Here is a 17433-nt window from a genome sequence, read left to right as displayed (position 1 = left end):
CCACAGGTTATCTTGATAAAGTTGAGTATACCTGTGTAGCGGACAATTTGCTGCACGATGTTCTGCAGATGTTAGGTTCTATTCTCAGGCATGCTGTTGCGGAGAGATGCTGAGTGGATGTGGGAAGCAATCAGATTGGAGGGTCACCATAAACCACTCTTCCATATCACCTACTGGCTCAGAGAGTAGCATCGAGAGAGTAGGTAATTTTCCTTGTCTTCTCAGCTGGGATGATGCAGCGAAACCAAAGAGGAGGATGGAGACAGGCACGAAAATGAAGTATGAACATAACAATCGTGTTGAAAAATTCATGAACCTGTATCAACCTAACTTGACCTATTCTCCTCTCCACCAACCCGCACTCCCCATCCCAAAGTGCTGTGCGGCCTTCTCCAAAGGGTCGATCAATGTCACTTTAACTGGCCCTTAGAATAGCTAAGAGCAGCCTGGGTTGATCATCGCTGCTTTTAGCAGTTTTCTGACTCCTTTAGTGTCTTTAATGGGCACTGCTGGGTCACCTGTTGTTTACTCTAAGGATATTGCTTACCAGATATGTACTACATCGTAAGTAATTTAGTATATTTGTATCCATTGCTTTGCATTTCATGTTTGGCTTCATTTGCCTACTCTTATTTTTTTCACTTTGCTTTATTCAATTCTTCTGTCTTTGCATGTGTTTATAGATCAAGTAGCATAGTAAGTAAATGTTTGTTAGGAATCTGAGGTTCAGCTGGATTGTTCAACCGCCTCGTCAGTGCCCTGTGAATGGAACTGTCCTGAATTTCCCCTTCCCTCCCAAAGGCATTGGTTCCTGCTGGAGGGCGTCCTCTTGTGTCTATTCTTCATGCATATCCCTAGATTGTGAACATTAGCAGGCCATTCAAATGTGGGGGCATCGCAGCTAAGTCTGATCCTATCCTCACTCAATCCACATGCACTTTCCAGCAAGAATTGGTGGGTAGTGATCAGAAATTATAATTTTACCTGATTTTGCCCCCCCCCCTTTCCTAGCCCGGGGGCGCAGAGGCCAATTTTAGTGTTCTAATTGTTGCTGCGAGAACAATGATAGTGCCCTTCCTGTCCTCCTGACTGAGATCATTCTATACTCCCAGCAACCACCCAGGTCCACGTTGAGATATCTGCCTTTGTTATAGCTTACTTCAGCTGCATCCTGTTCGTATGCCAAATATACATACATGAATGGAACTGTCCTGAATTTCCCCTTCCCTCCCAAAGGCATTGGTTCCTGCTGGAGGGCTTCCTCTTGTGTCTATTCTTCATGCATAACCCTCGATTGTGAACATTAGCAGGCCGTTCAAGTGTGGGGGCCTGCACAGACCAGGAATCAAATCTTGGACGCTTCTTGTTTGTGTGGCTAAGTTCCACACTGAGGAATACCTTTAAACTGAGCATGGAAGGGAGCTGATTTTGCTGAATATTGTTTCCAGTCACTATTCTTCCTTTTGCAACTTGCTCACAATCTCAACGAACTAGAAAGGTAGAACAATTTAAGCCAGGTCATGCATTTTACTGTAACTACTGGTAATGTTGCTCCATGATTGGCATGTGGGAGGTGCATTTCACCCACAGCGAACCGTATAACTGTAGGTCTACATTTCCATTTCCCACACCAAACACCTTGTGGTCTGAGTGTGATTTGACCATCTCGTTGCAGTTTGAATATTTTGTGCTATAAGCCTATGACAACAAGGATGCGGATTAAAATTGCCCAAACTCTCAGAATTGAGGAAACTCACTAATCTGGGGCCACCAAGTTGGAGCAACAGACAAGCATGGTGATGAATTTTCTGTTAATGTATGTGTATTTGGCACACGAACAGGATGCAGCTGAAGTAAGCTATAACAAAGGCAGATATCTCAAAGTGGACCTGGGTGGTTGCTGGGAGTATAGAATGATTTGGAGCAATTGTATTGGGATGCCAACATGCAAATTGAGGATTTTTCTGTAGTTTCCTGAATGCTGTGACACCTGTTAACCTTGGATCTTGGGTTAAAATCCAATTCAGATTGATGGGATGAAATTCTATCCCTAATGGCTGTCTTGAATAAAATGACTTTGGAGAGGCTTAACCCATTTTCTATGTAAGGAATCTTACAACACCAGGTTATAGTCCAACAGTTTTATTTGAAAATCGCAAGCTTTCGGAGGCTTTCTCCTTTGTCAGGAAAGCTTGTGATTTTCAAATAAAACTGTTGGACTATAACCTGGTGTTGTAAGATTCCTTACATTTGTCCACCCCAGTCCATCACCGGCATCTCCACACCATTTTCTATGGATATTGTTACAAAACTACCTGTAGAGAATGCTATAGGTGGGCTGATTTTGATATTATCACTTTCTGTCCATTGCTTATCATAGTTTTATTGTTGATATATATTGTGCTCAAATGATATTTTCATGAGTAACTCTATTGCTATATTGCATTTACTTGAACAGTGCTGTAAGTTTTAAGGATCAAGTTTTTCACCTTCATAGCCAGCCACAAATTTTCTCCAGGCCACAACTCCTTGAATTTATGCTACCTTTCAGTAATAGTATATGTTGTTTGACAGGCTAATGCCTTCCTCTTGCTGGGAACTTGTAGTTGACTGGGGTTATCTGTGGGTATTTGCCACTCCATAGGAATTTTGAGATATCTCTTTTGACCCCCTGGAGTTGCTTACTGACTGTGATAGAAGAGGTGAGTGGCGGGGTGGGGGGGGGGGGGGTAAATATATTTACCTTTACTGAATTGTTAGGGGTGAAACGTTGCTTGGTTGGAAGTCGAGTTCTATTGCTTCATCAGATTGGCAGTGTAAAAGCTGTATGTGATAGTCACTTTATCCTAATCCTATTTCTTGTTTGTTCTGATACTGGATTTGGACCTTTTAAGAAGTTGAGCAAATACCTCTCATCATAATGTGCTTAAAGTATATATATTTTCCAGATCAGATCAGATCCATGAAGCAATGAAGAGTTACTAAAGCTGAGGAACTGAACCCCAAAGTCTAAGCTCGCTAAAGAAGCCAACAGAAGATATTGAAACATGCAACTTGTGAATAAAACCAATGGAACTTAATTAGTTAATATATTTATGGATTTATAAAATTAACCATGATAAAACCTTGTGCACATGCTCAGTGCCACAGTTTGGACATGGTGAGCAGTAGTGATTTGGGTTACTAATGACCTTTACAAATAAGTGCAGGAGATTGGCACATCAGCCAGTCTGTTCTGTTGCCAAAGGGAGCTCTTGCCTACATTGTTGGGCAGGACTGGGGGAGATCCTAACATTTCAAGATTCCTTATTTTGAGCCTCTTGAAATTGTTTTGGGACACTCTATTTTGCATCTAAACCTCAGTTCATAAAAAGTTGAGAGAGGGAATGCAAAGGTCTTCAGCTCCTGCTAAGTGTTATAAATCTATCCAATCTTGAGCTAGCCAGTGGATGTGAGTGCACAACACATTCCCTATATTTTTGAATTTAATGGAAATGCGCTGAGATCATAAAGATGACCGTGTGGAAAGTACTACGCTGGTGCAATGCCTGTACTCTCATACTGTAGTTTAATTGCATTAAGCCTGTTTGAAGTCACTAAAATTGGTTTTATTGATTTAGATTGAATCCAGCTGATGGGTGGTGCAATGAGTTTTTATTATATAGCGTGGCATAATAGCAATGTATGGCTGGAAGTGACCATTCAGGACAGATATCTCTCAAATGTGATAATTGCCGAATGAACTGAACTGGAACTATGATAGGCAAGTTGCACATTTTCTATAGTGTAATGCATGCTGGAGCCTCAGAGCTGACCTTGAATCTAATCCAGACTGGTAAGGTAAATGTCTCCTCACTAATGGCTATAGAGGTCCTACGTGAAATGTAATGAAGGCATTTTAACACAGTTACCAGTGGGCAGCGACACTAAATTGTGAAGTGTTATAATTGTGAAGTGTAATATGTACAAGGATGGATGGTGTGACAAGTGAAAAGGTCAGATTAATTGGTCATGTATCTCACTGTTGTGTGCAGGACCTTGCTTTGTGCAAGGTGGCTGCCACATTTGCCTACAAAACAGTGGCTATACTTCATTGGCTGTGAAATGCATTGGGACATTCTGAGGATGTGAAAGGCACTAAATAAGTGCAATTCCTTTGTCTAGTATGGCCGGGGCTACTCTTCTGAGATTGGGGTTAATGCATGTTGCTGAGGCAGAATTCAGCGACATTTACTCTGAATCTCATCCTTGCTATACTTGACCCAGGGGTGCTTAATGTGGCAGAGGAAACTTCGCCATGCATCTGATCTATGCGTTTCCTGATCTGGCCATATTCATTGTCACTGGGTACCCCAAATAAAAAGTTTCCAATCCCAGTGCTCACCACTAAGATAAGAACAAAAGTCTTAACTGAAAAAAAATTGAGCCATTTAACATGTTTTGTAAAATCAGATGCATAAATCATGCCTTAATGCAGCTTTTAAGGGCTGTAAACCACAAAGGCTATAACCTCTTCTCGGGCAGTCTTTTGATTTGAACATTTCCTCTACAATAGTTGATCTGTGACCTGTTTTGTTATCAAAAGATTTGTGGACATATCTAGAATCAACTCTTTAAATCCTGGTCATTGAGCATACTCTGTAAAGCTGATTTCAAGCTACATTCACTGCAAGGTAATATACTGTATCATGGGCTGGATTTCCTCAAGTACTGAGGAACAAAACATGACTAATAGAAAGAAAGAGAGTGAGAAAGAGAGAACATGCATTTACATCTTGCCTTTCACAATCTTAGGATGTCCCACAGCCAATGAAGGACTTTTGACGTGTAGTCACTGTTGTAATGTAGGAAACGTGGCAGATAATTTGTGCACAACCAGGTCCCACAAACAGCAATGTGATAATGACCAGATACTCTGCTTTAGTGATGTTGGTTGAAGGATAAATATTGGCTAGGACACTGGGGAGAACTCCCCTGCTCTTCTTCAAAATAGTGCCATGGATCTTTTACGTCCACCTGAGGGGGAAGATGGGGCCTGGGTTTAACGTCTCATCCAAAAGATGGCACCTCTTACAGTGCAGCACTTTCTCAGTACTGCATTGAAGTACTAAATTGCATACGGCTGATCCTCCGCTCCACTGGTATTCTGTTCCATAATTCTATCACCCTCATTTAAGTTACATCAATACTACAGCACAGAAACAGATCATTTGGCCCAACTGGTCTATGCTGACATTTATGCTCCACACGAGCCTCCTCCCTCCCTACTTCATCTAACTCTATCAGGATACCCTTCTATTCCTTTCTCCCTCATATGCTTATCTAGCTTCCCTTTAAATGCATCTATGCTATTTGCCTCAACTACTCCTTGTGGTAGCACGTTCCACTTTCTTACCATCTTTGAGTAAAGAAGTTTCTCCTGAATTCCCAAGTGGAAACATTTTCTCTACATCTACCCTATCAAGCCCTATCATTATCTTAAAGACCTCTATCAGGTCACCCCTCAGCCTTCTCTTTTATAGAGAAAAGAGTCCCAGCCCATTCAGCCTTTCCTGATAAGGATATCTTCTCAGCTCTGGTATCATCCTTGTGAATCTTTTTTGCACCCTCTCCAATGCCTCTATATCCTTTCTATAACATGGAGACCAGAACAGTGCACAGTACTCCAAGTGTGGTCTAACCAAGGTTCTAATAAAGTTTAACATAACTGCTTTTCAATTCTATCCCTCTAGAAATAAACCCTAGTGCTTAATTTGCCTTTTTTATGGCCTTATTAACTTGTGTCGCCATTTTTACTGATTTGTGTATCTGTACCCCTAGATTCCTTTGCTCCGATATCCCGTTTAGACTCTTATTATTCAAGCAGTATGTGGCCTGCTTACTCTTTTACCAAAATGCACCACCTCACACTTAACTGTATTGAAATTCATTTGCCAATTACATGCCCATTCTGCAAGTATATTGATGTCCACTTGCATTTTGATGCATTCTTCCTTTCATAGAATCATAGAAAATTTACGGCACAGAAGGAGACCATTTGGCCCACTGTGTCCGTGCTGGCCGAAAATGAGCCACCCAGCCTAATCCCACTTTCCAGCACTTGGTCCGTAGCCTTGTAGGTTATGGCACTTTAGGTGCATATCCAGGTACTTTTTAAATGAGTTGAGGGTTTCTGCCTCTACCACTCATTCAGGCAGTGAGTTCCAGACCCCTAGCACACCCTGGGTACAAAAGTTTTTCCTCAGCTCCCCTCTAATCCTTCCACCAATTACTTTAACTCTATGCCCCCTGGTTATTGATCTCTCTGCTAAGGGAAATATGTCCTTCCTATCCACTCTATCTAGGCCCCTCATAATTTTGCACACCTCAATTAAATCCCCCCTCAGCCTTCTCTGTTCCAAAGAAAACAACCCCAGCCTATCAAATCTTTCCTCAAAGCTAAAATTCTCCAGTCCTGGCAACATCCTCGTGAATCTCCTCTGTACCCTCTCTACTGCAATTACATCCTTCCTGTAATGTGGTGACCAGAACTGTACGCAGTACTCAAGCTGTGGCCTAACTAGTGTTTTATACAGTTCTAGCATAACCTCCCTGCTCTTATATTTTGTGCATCAGCTAATAAAGGCAAGTATGCCATATGCCTTCTTAACCACCTTACCTACCTGTCCTGCTACTTTCAGGGATCTATGGACATGCACTCCAAGGTCCCTCACTTCCTCTACACCTCTCAGTATCCTCCCATTTATTGTGTTGTTGTTGCCTTGCCTTGTTGCCCTCCCCAAATACATTACCTCACACTTCTCCGAATTGAATTCCATTTGCCACTTTTCTGCCCACCTGATCAGTCCATAGATATCTTCCTGCAGTCTACAACTTTCCTCCTCACTATCAACCACACGGCCAATTTTTGTATCATTTGCAAACTTCTTAATCATGCCCCCTACATTTAAGTCCATATCATTAATGTATTCCACAAAATGCAAGGGACCTAGTACTGAGCCCTGCGGAACCCCACTGGATACAGCCTTCCATTCGCAAAAACACCCGTCGACCATTACCCTTTGCTTCCTGCCACTGAGCCAATTTTGGATCCAACTCGCCACTTTCCCTTGGATCCCATGGGCTTGTACTTTTCTGACCAATCTGCCATGTAGGACCTTATCAAAAGCCTTGCTAAAATCTATGTAGACTACATCAAATGCACTACCCTCATCGATCCTCCTTGTTACCTCCTCAAAAAATTCAATCAAGTTAATTAGACATGACCTTCCTTTAACAAATCCATGCTGACTGTCCTTGATTACTCCGTGCCTTTCTAAGTGACGGTTTATCCTGTTCCTCAGATTGATTCCAATAATTTGCCCACCACTGAGGTTAGACTGACTGGTCTGTAATTATTCGGTCTATCCCTCGCTCCCTTTTTAAACAATGGTACAATGTTAGCAGTTCTCCAATCCTCTGGCACCACGGCTGTATCCAGTTAGGATTGGAAAATGATGGTCAGAGCCTCTGCTATTTCCTCCCTTGCTTCTTTTAACAGCCTGGGATGCATTTCATCCGGGCCTGGTGATTTATCTGCTTTCAAAGATGCTAATCCCCTTGTACTCCCTTGTATTAACTACACCCCCCCAATTTTGTGTCATCTGCAAATTTTGAAATTGTACTTCCGATTCCCGAATCCAAATCGTTAATGTAAATTGTGAACAACTGGTCCCAGCACCGATCCCTGTGGAACACCACTTCCCACCTTTTGCCAGTCTGAGTAGCTACCCTTAACCCCTACTCTCTGTTTTCTGTTTTATAGCCAACTTGTTATCCATTCTGCTACTTGTCCCCTGACTCCACATGCTCTGACCTTAGCCATGAGTCTACAATAAGGTACCTCATCGAAAGCCTTTTGAAAATCCAAATATATTACATCTACTGCATTACCCTTGACTACTCTTTCTGTTACTTCTTCAAAGAATTCAATAAGGTTGGTCAAGCATGACTTTCCCTTCTGAAATCTGTGCTGACTATTCTTTATTATATTTTCATTCTCTAGATGTTTTTCTATTACATCTTTGAGTAAAGATTCCAATATCTTTCCTACCACTGATGTTAAGCTAATTGGTCTAAAGTTCCTTGGACTTGTTCTAACTCCCTTTTTAAATATAGGAATAACATTAGCTGTCCGCCAGTCCTCTGGCACTATTCCCTTTAATAGTGACTTTTTATATATACGTAAAATAGTGCCTCTGCTATCTTCTCCCTAGCTTCTTCTAATATTTGCGATGCAATCCATCCAGACCAAGAGTTTTAGCCTCCCTAAGTTTGATTAGTTTATCAATTATCTCCCCCCTTTCTATCTTAAATGTTTTAATATCTTTTTCGATCTCTTCTTCTAATGTCCTTATTAGTCTCCCTGGTAAATACAGAGGCAAAGTAACTATTCAACATTTCTGCCATTTCATTATTGTTACCTGTGAGTTTATCGTGTGCGTCCCTTAGTGGTCCTATCCCTGTTCTGATTTTTCTTTTGTTATTTATGCGTCTGTAGAATACTTTACTATTTCTTTTGATACTCCTTGATAATTTAATTTTGAAGTTCCTCTTTGCTTTCCTCATTGTTTTTTTGACTTCTTTCCTAACCTCTTCGTATTCCCTTTTGTCATCCTATCCTTTATTGTCTATGTACTTAGAGTATGCCTTTTTCTTTAGTTTCAATTTTACCCTTATCTCTTTATTCATCCATGGTGTTTCATTATTGGCTAGTTTATTTTTGCTTTTTAGAGGAATATACTTCTCCTGAACTCTCTATAATATTACCCACTGCTGTTCTATTTCTTTGTCTGTCAACATTTTTTTCCAGTTTACCTGCCCTAGTTCGATTCTCATCCCCTCAAAATTAGCTTTTTTCCAATCTATTACTTTGGCCTTTGTCTTACTTATGTCTTTCTCAATCATTATTTTAAGCCTTATTATGTTATGATCGCTGTTGCCTAGATGTTCCCCTACCCTTTCTTCTCTTCTCTGTTCTGGTTCATTTCCCATTACTAGCACCAGCAGTGATTCCTCTCTTGTTGGGCTTCTCACATACTGGGTAAGAAAGGAGTCATGTAGACACTAAAAACTCCATTCCCTTTTCTCCTTTCCCCACCTCTTTTTGCCAGTTTATTTGGGGGTAGTTGAAATCTCCCATGATTATTATTCAATGTTTTTTACTCATTTCATAGATTTGCCTACATGTTTCTTCCTCCACTTCCCTCCCACCGTTCTGTAGAATATACCTATTAACGTGATCGATCCCTTCTTAGCCTTTGTCTCAATCCATATGGATTTTGTTTCTATCTTAATGTTACTAATGTCCCTTCTTTCTATTGCCATTATGGTGTCTCTAATTAGTACAGCTACCCCCGCCCCTTCCTTACCTAAAGCTGCCTAAATTTCTTATTTTCCTTTGGCACCCTTAAATTTAAACTAACCTATGTCCCCTAATCCTTGAATATTGTCACTAACAGAAGAACATTCAAGGATCTAAATTCTCCAAAGTAATGAAAATTTTCAAGAACTCTGTCAAGTTGCCCGTCATCCTCCTCTTCTCCAGAGTAGACAATCTTTCTTTAAATCCTCTAAATTCAGGAAACAGCCTCATAGCCCTCATTTGGACTCCCTCCAATAATTCAGTATTTTCTGTAATATGGAGATTAAAACTGAACACAGTACTTGAGATGGGGCCTCACCAAAGCCAGATACAACTTCAATGCAACCTCTTTTGACTTATAAGTTGCACCCCTAGATATACGACCCAACATTTTATTTGCTTTCCTGACTGCCTGCGAACACTTCCCTGACAGTTGTAACGACTGATCCACCAAAACCCCCAGATCTCTTTCTTGCTATGCTATCTCCAGCATGTTCTCGTTTAACATGACTCCACGTTTTTGTTGCTTCTAACTAATCTCATGACTTTGCACATCTGTTGAATTCCATCTGCTCTCTGGACCTATCCTTTGCAGATCCCTTTGCATTATTGCACTTTGATTAGCATCATTGCCCACTGTATCCAATTTGGTGTCGTCCACACACGTTGGACAATATTCTGTCCTCTAAGTCATTTCTAAAAATTATAAACATTAGTCCCAACACTACTACTGTGGGACTCCTGATTCTTCCCCATGCATCACCACCCTATAGATTTACTGTGACAGCAAAATAAACAGTATTACATAGATAATATAATGTAACGCAGGAATGTTTACAAGGTGGTAATTGAGGGGTTCAGTTAGTTAAATATAGAGTTATGCATAATTGGAACGAGTCACAGTTGGAATCTAATTTGGGTGGTTTATATATAGAATTATACTGGTGAGTGGGGTGAAGTCTGGGAGTTAATTGAGGGATTTGGATGGTGTGCAAAACTGCAAGAGCAAAACTTGAGTAATACATGTCTATCAACTGAAACTCCCAAATGTTATTAAGGCCTTAAAATTATTTCAAGTTACCTACTTTCACCAGTGGTAGTCAGTGGTAGGTGTCATGGTGGACATGCAGTTGATGTGTGATGTCATAATCGAGGAACAATTGTGTCATAAATCATTGCAAGTTTGTGATTGTCTACATTAGATTACCCTGAAGTATGTATATTTGTAAATGATGCACTGGAATACTGAGAATTAATCTGTGAATCTGTATGTTTCCCTGTTTTATATGATACTTAATGAAATAGTAAATCATTTTTGAGGGCATTGCATGGAGAAAGACAAGCCAGTTTTATTTTGAAAATAGGGGATGAACAACTCGGTAAAATTCCACCACATTTTTAATTTTAAAATTCAATTAAGTTTGCTCAGTTGCCATGTTCTAAAGTAATTTGTACAAGAACTCAGTTTGGACTAGGCTTACTTTTGCACCTTGGGAACTGTCATTGCTACTTTGTTGGGGTGTATTCTGAGCAGTAGGACATCTTCATTCTCTTCCATGCCTAAGGCAACCCATTTTTTCCACTGCTTTTACATCCAGCAGTTCATGCTCTAGGTTGTGTCTGTAACAAAAACCCCTTTTTTAAAAATGTGGAAAAGCTGTTAGCCTGTCTCACAGCCCTCTACCAGGAGGACCAGCAAGGGACATTGAGTGGTTGCCACTCCACTCCCATCAAACACGAGTACCCCGCTGGATATCAATCCAGTATTCAGAGGCCAGAGCTTTAATTTCCTGGTAGGATATTACTATACTCAAAAAATAAAAGTTACCCCCTCGCCCCCCCCACACCACCCCAAGCTCACAGACCTCTTGGTTAATGAGACAAATTTCTCCGGAAAATCTTAAAGCACATGGTGGTTATTATAATGTCCTGTTTCAAGAATGTTCCTGGTGGAATGCAATGTTCGGACATTTTGTGAAGGGAGAATTTTATGTGGATTTTACTCTTGATTTAATTTTATCCTGCATTTTTACATATGGAAATATAAACACTGGACACCTAGCAGACTTCTTCAGTTAGATGGAACAAAAGTTGCTGCTTTATCATCTTTAGAATACTGTGGAATGTAATGGATACGGCTGTACTGGCCTAATTTAGACGTGTCAAACTAATCGTTGACTCTGCTTTCTTTAAGCTTCGGTATAGCTTTGGTCAGACATGTGCATACAGCCCCTTAATATGAGGCTGAACCAGTAAAATCCAATATTACTATTTGTTAATTGTGAACTGTGCATGGTATTGTGACATTTTTATGTATTTAAGTGAGCATTCCATTAAATAACATAAATTATGCTCGTGGTGCATCTGTGCAGGTATTTTAAGGCAAGCAGCTAAGACATGCAGGGCCTGAGGGATAGTTTCAGACATTACTCTCCAGGAGCACCTGGATTCAAGTTAGCCACGGTTAGATTACTACAAGAACAACTTGCAATACAGCACCTTTAACATAGTAAAACGTCCCAAAGCTCTTCACAGAAGCATTTTCAAACAAATTTTGACTCCGAGCCACATAAGGAGATATTTGGACAGGTGACCAAAAGCTTGGTCAAAGAGGTAGGTTTTAAGGAGCAAATTAAAGGAGGAGAGGTAGAGAGGAGGAGAGGTTTAGGCCGGGAATTCCAGAGCTTAGGGCCTAGGCAGCTGTAGGCATGTCCGCCAGTGGTGGAGCGATTAAATCAGGGATGCGCAAGTGGCATGAATTAGAGGAAAGCAGACATCTCGGAGGGTTGTAGGGCTGGAGGAAGGTCCAGAGATAGGGAGGGGTGAGGCCACAGAGGGATTTGAAAAAAAGGATGAGAATTTTAAAATTGAGGCGTTGCTGGACTGGGATCCAGTGGAGGTCAGCAAGCACAGGGGTGATGGGTGAACGGGACTTGCTGCACGTTAGGATACGGGCAGCAGAGTTTTGGATGAGCTCAAGTTTATGGAGGGTAGAAGACGGGAGGCCAGCCAGGAGAGTATTGGAATTCTCGAGTCCAGAGGTAACAAAGGCATGGATGAGGGGATCAGCAGCAGATAAGCTGAGGCCGGGTTGGAGACTGGCGATGTTATGGAGGTGGAAGTAGGCAGTCTTGGTGATGGAGTATCTGGTCGGAAGCTCATCTCGGTCAAATTGGACGCCTAGCTTGTGAATGGTCTGGTTCAGCCTCAGACATCGGTCAGGGAGAGGGATAGTGTCGGTGGCTAGGGAACAGAGTTTGTGGCGGGGACCAAACAGTGGTTTCAGTCTTCCCAATATTTAGTTGGAGGAAATTTTTGCTCATCCAGTACTTTTTTTTTTATTATTCGTTCATGGGATGTGGGCGTCGCTGGTGAGGCCGGCATTTATTGCCCATCCCTAATTGCCGTTGAGAAGGTGGTGGTGAGCTGCCTTCTTGAACCGCTGCAGTCCATGTGGTGAAGGTTCTCCCACAGTGCTGTTAGGAAGGGAGTTCCAGGATTTTGACCCAGCGATGATGAAGGAACGGCGATATATTTCCAAGTCGGGATGGTGTGTGACTTGGAGGGGAACGTGCAGTTGGTGTTGTTCCCATGTGCCTGCTGCTCTTGTCCTTCTAGGTGGTAGAGGTCGCGGGTTTGGTAGGTGCTGTTGAAGAAGCCTTGGCGAGTTGCTGCAGTGCATCCTGTGAATGGTACACATTGCAGCCACTGTGCGCCGGTGGTGAAGGGAGTGAATGTTTAGGGTGGTGGATGGGGTGCCAATCAAGCGGGCTGCTTTGTCCTGGATGGTGTCGAGCTTCTTGAGTGTTGTTGGAGCTGCACTCATCCAAGCAAGTGGAGAGTATTGCATCACACTCCTGACTTGTGCCTTGTAGATGGTGGAAAGGCTTTGGGGAGTCAGGAGGTGAGTCACTCGCCGCAGAATACCCAGCCTCTGACCTGCTCTTGTAGCCACAGTATTTATATGGCTGGTCCAGTTAAGTTTCTGGTCAATGGTGACCCCCAGGATGTTGATGGTGGGGGATTCGGCGATGGTAAGGCCGTTGAATGTCAAGGGGAGGTGTTTAGACTCTCTCTTGTTGGAGATGGTCATTGCCTGGCACTTGTCTGGCTTGAATGTTACTTGCCACTTATGAGCCCAAGCCTGGATGTTGTCCAGGTCTTGCTGCATGCGGGCTTGGACTGCTTCATTATTTGAGGGGTTGCGAATGGAGCTGAACACTGTGCAATCATCAGCAAACATCCATTTCTGACCTTATGATGGAGGGAAGGTCATTGATGAAGCAGCTGAAGATGGTTGGGCCTAGGACACTGCCCTGAGGAACTCCTGCAGCAATGTCTTGGGGCTGAGATGATTGACCTCCAGCAACCACTACCGTCTTCCTTTGTGCTAGGTATGACTCCAGCCACTGGAGAGTTTTCCCCCTGATTCCCATTGACTTCAATTTTACTAGGGCTCCTTGGTGCCACACTCGGTTAAATGCTGCCTTGATGTTAAGGGCAGTCACTCTCACCTCACCTCTGGAATTCAGCTCTTTTGTTCATGTTTGGACCAAGGCTGTAATGAGGTCTGGAGCCGAGTGGTCCTGGCGGAACCCAAACTGAGCATCGGTGAGCAGGTTATTGGTGAGTAAGTGCAGCTTGATAGCACTGTCAATGACACCTTCCATCACTTTGCTGATGATTGAGAGTAGACTGATGGGGCAGTAATTGGCCGGATTGGAGTTGTCCTGCTTTTTGTGGACAGGATATACCTGGGCATTTTTCCACATTGTCGGGTAGATGCCAGTGTTGTAGCTGTACTGGAACAGCTTGGCTAGAGGCGCAGCTAGTTCTGGAGCACAAGTCTTCAGCACTACAGCTGGGATGTTGTTGGTCCCCATAGCCTTTGTTGTATCCAGTGCACTCAGCTGTTCTTGATATCACGTAGAGTGAATTGAATTGGCTGAAGACTGGCTTCTGTGATGGTGGGGATATCGGGAGGAAGCCGAGATGGATCATCCACTCGGCACTTCTGGCTGAAGATGGTTGCAAACGCTTCAGCCTTGTCTTTTGCACTCAAGTGCTGGACTCTGCCATCATTGAGGATGGGGATGTTTGCTGAGCCTCCTCCTCCCGTTAGTTATTTAATTGTCCACCACCATTCACGACTGGATGTGTCAGGACTGCAGAGCTTTGATCTGATCCGTTGGTTGTGGAATCGCTTAGCTCTGTCTATAGCATGTTGCTTCTGCTGTTTAGCATGCATGTAGTCTTGAGTTGTAGCTTCACCAGGTTGGCACTTCATTTTTAGGTACGCCTGGTGCTGCGCCTGGCATGCTTTTCTACACTCTTCATTGAACCACTTCTCACTGAATATTGGACAAGCAGTGTGACAAATGAGAGGCAGTGGAGGGGTCGAGAGAGGTGGTGGTGAGGTAGAACTGAATGTCGTCAGCGTACATGTGGAACCTGATGTGTTTTTGGATGATGTCGCCGAGGGGCGGCATGTAGAAGTGTATAATCATCTCACAAATGAAATCTATTCTGTTGCTTTTAGCCAATACCTTTTCTTCCTTTCTCTTCCTCATCCTCCCCAAGTAACACTAAAGCAGATCTTGTCCATGGTTCTCCATTCCAGTTTGTTGCTGATATTTTCTATTCACGCACCCTGGGGAAACTTTAACCCAATAAGAGGAAATATTCTTAGTTGTACCAATGCAAAATCATTCTATTGGAAAATGGGAACAGATACTGAAATTTTTGAAGAGCAGCTTTGTGTTAGGAGAACACTAAGGACTGAGGGATGTTGAGCACCTCCACTTTAGTAGCAGCTGAACAACATTCACCTGAGGAAGGAGGAAGCCTCCGAAAGCTTGTGAATTTCAAATAAAATTGTTGGACTATAACTTGGTGTTGTAAAATTGTTTACAATTGTCAACCCCAGTCCATCACCGGCATCTCCACATCATTAGTAGCAGCTGGACAGAGATAAAGCCATCAGGTGAAAAGGATCCTTTGGGCCAGGATGTTTTTGCAAGTCATAAAGTGGTTCCATAAACCCAAAGAGTGAAGATTGAGGAAAACAACTGGGAAAAATACAGGAAACTGGGGGCAAAAAATTACGTGGTATAACTGGACTTCCAGCAGGCCTTTGATAAACTTCTGCAGAGGACACTGTGAAACATATTCAAGGCACTCGATATTGTTAGGAATGCTCGGAGGAAAGGTGCTACAGTTGCCAATGGTTACAGTGCTGTGGTAAATCTGTGCCACTGATGAAACAGGAATGGTGGAAATTTATATGAGCAGTTTGAGCTAAAGATAACAGGATACTGGCCGAACAGAACAAAACAGCCTTTTGGTTACAACAGTGAATATCATTTTAAAAAGTCATGCCCTTGAGGGATGCAATAAAAGGTATAAAATAAAATATAAATAAAAATACCACAAACATTCAAATGTTACGTGGTGGGAGGAATTACTTGTAAAAAGGCTAACTAACAGCCACAGCTTGTTAAGCCAATATAGTACTCAAAGTCTACAATGTAGAATGACAATTTTTTTTGCATTAAGTAATCAGATGGCCTTTTTCCAAATGATTTATCCAATACACTGCACTAACAGCAGTTCACATTTTGCTACTATTAAGAATTCAATTTTTTTTTACTGTGCAAGTTATTTATAGCAAATTCCGTTTTTGTTTAAAAAACGTCAAATGCACTCAGTTTCTTATATGTCTTGATAGTCCACCCTGAGAATTCTGTTTTAGTCCCATTCAAGAATTAAGTTGTCAACAGCTAAGCACTGACAAGATTCCAGTGGTGGAAACATTTATTTTATGGGACCCTAACAGTAAAAGAAAGACTTACATTTATGTAGCGCCTCAGGATATCCCAAAGCGCTCTCCAGCCAATGAAGTACTTTTTTGCAGTGTAGTCACTGATGTAATGTAGGAACATAGAGGGAAAGGGAAGGAATCAAAATTCTGTACACAACCTTCAATTGCACGATTGACATTAGATACATTTGATGATTTTACAACCGGAATGTGAAGGAATGGCAAGGCGCAACTACACTGCTGCGCCCAAGCAGTAGGGATGAGAAAGGCCAGTTAACCCATTTTAGCTCCTCCATTCAGTGAAAGCTATTTTCCCCGATTAGAACATAAATCATCCATTTGACAGTCAACGTTTCAGGTTTAAGACGCTTTCCCAGTCCTGACGAAGCCCGGAAATGTCGACTGACTGACTTCTGTTTCTCCACAAATTATCTGCTGAGTATGCCCAGCCTTTACGGTTTTTCAGCATCTGAAATATTTTGCTTTTTATTTAAACCTTTAGTGTAATTACTTGTTTTTACATGCCGTAGGATTATACTCGGGGTTATTTTTGAGCTATCACCTTTTGCTAGTTTTCTAGGTTCGCCTGTCAGTTTCTACATGAGTTAGAAGTACTGTTGATTGTTCTGGAAGTTGGGAGCAGGTGAATCGAATAGGTTTTTTTTGTTCCATGTTTTTATATGAATAAATTTATTTCGTTGTTCTTCTCTTAATCCTTTTCGTCCGTTTCCGTCACGCTCAATGACAAGAGTCTTCCTTCGAGTTGACATAAAGAGTGCGTTCCACGCCATTGGTTTCTTCCGTCAACTGTCTCCGGCCTCAATGCGCACGCTCGGAGCCCATTGGTTTGCAGCAAAAGCCCTTAGCTCCGCCTCCTCGCCATGGTGCGCAGGCGCTAACGGCTAGCTGGACGCGCGCGATGGTTTGAATGTACTGTTTTATTTTCCGATGAGATGGAAGGGGCTGGCGGGGAGAATGCCCGGCTCAGAGCGGCCAGTGGTGACTTGGGGTCGCTGCAGAAGGCGGTTGAGTACTTTACCACCGGTAAGTAAGGGGAGCGGCGGCTTCTTCTTCATCATACTCTCAGCAAAGGCAACAAGTTAATAAAGTAAGCCCGTGTGGAGTGGGGTAGGCCTCAGTGGGACTGCTCCTTTCCTAGAGCGTTGTGTCCTCTTGTAGCAGGCTGTACTTGGTGAGGGGTATGGTGGCT

The 17433-nt window shown here is 42.4% G+C and overlaps 1 protein-coding gene across 1 annotated transcript in view; it reads left to right on the top strand.

Moving 5' to 3' along the window:
• The first annotated feature begins 17122 nt into the window (after positions 1-17122).
• The window catches only part of cenpi (centromere protein I), a 78851-nt gene continuing 78540 nt past the window's right edge, over positions 17123-17433 (top strand). Inside the window, exon 1 of the mRNA XM_067996664.1 lies at positions 17123-17267. Coding sequence (XP_067852765.1) covers positions 17177-17267 — 91 coding nt within the window. The 5' untranslated portion in view covers positions 17123-17176. The remainder of the gene's footprint in view (positions 17268-17433) is intronic.

The sequence above is a fragment of the Heptranchias perlo genome, chromosome 15, assembly GCF_035084215.1.
Source record: "Heptranchias perlo isolate sHepPer1 chromosome 15, sHepPer1.hap1, whole genome shotgun sequence".
NCBI classification, from domain to species: Eukaryota; Metazoa; Chordata; class Chondrichthyes; order Hexanchiformes; family Hexanchidae; genus Heptranchias; species Heptranchias perlo.
The sequence above is the reverse complement of the archived record's forward strand: the minus strand, read 5'-3'. Positions and strand labels throughout refer to the sequence as shown.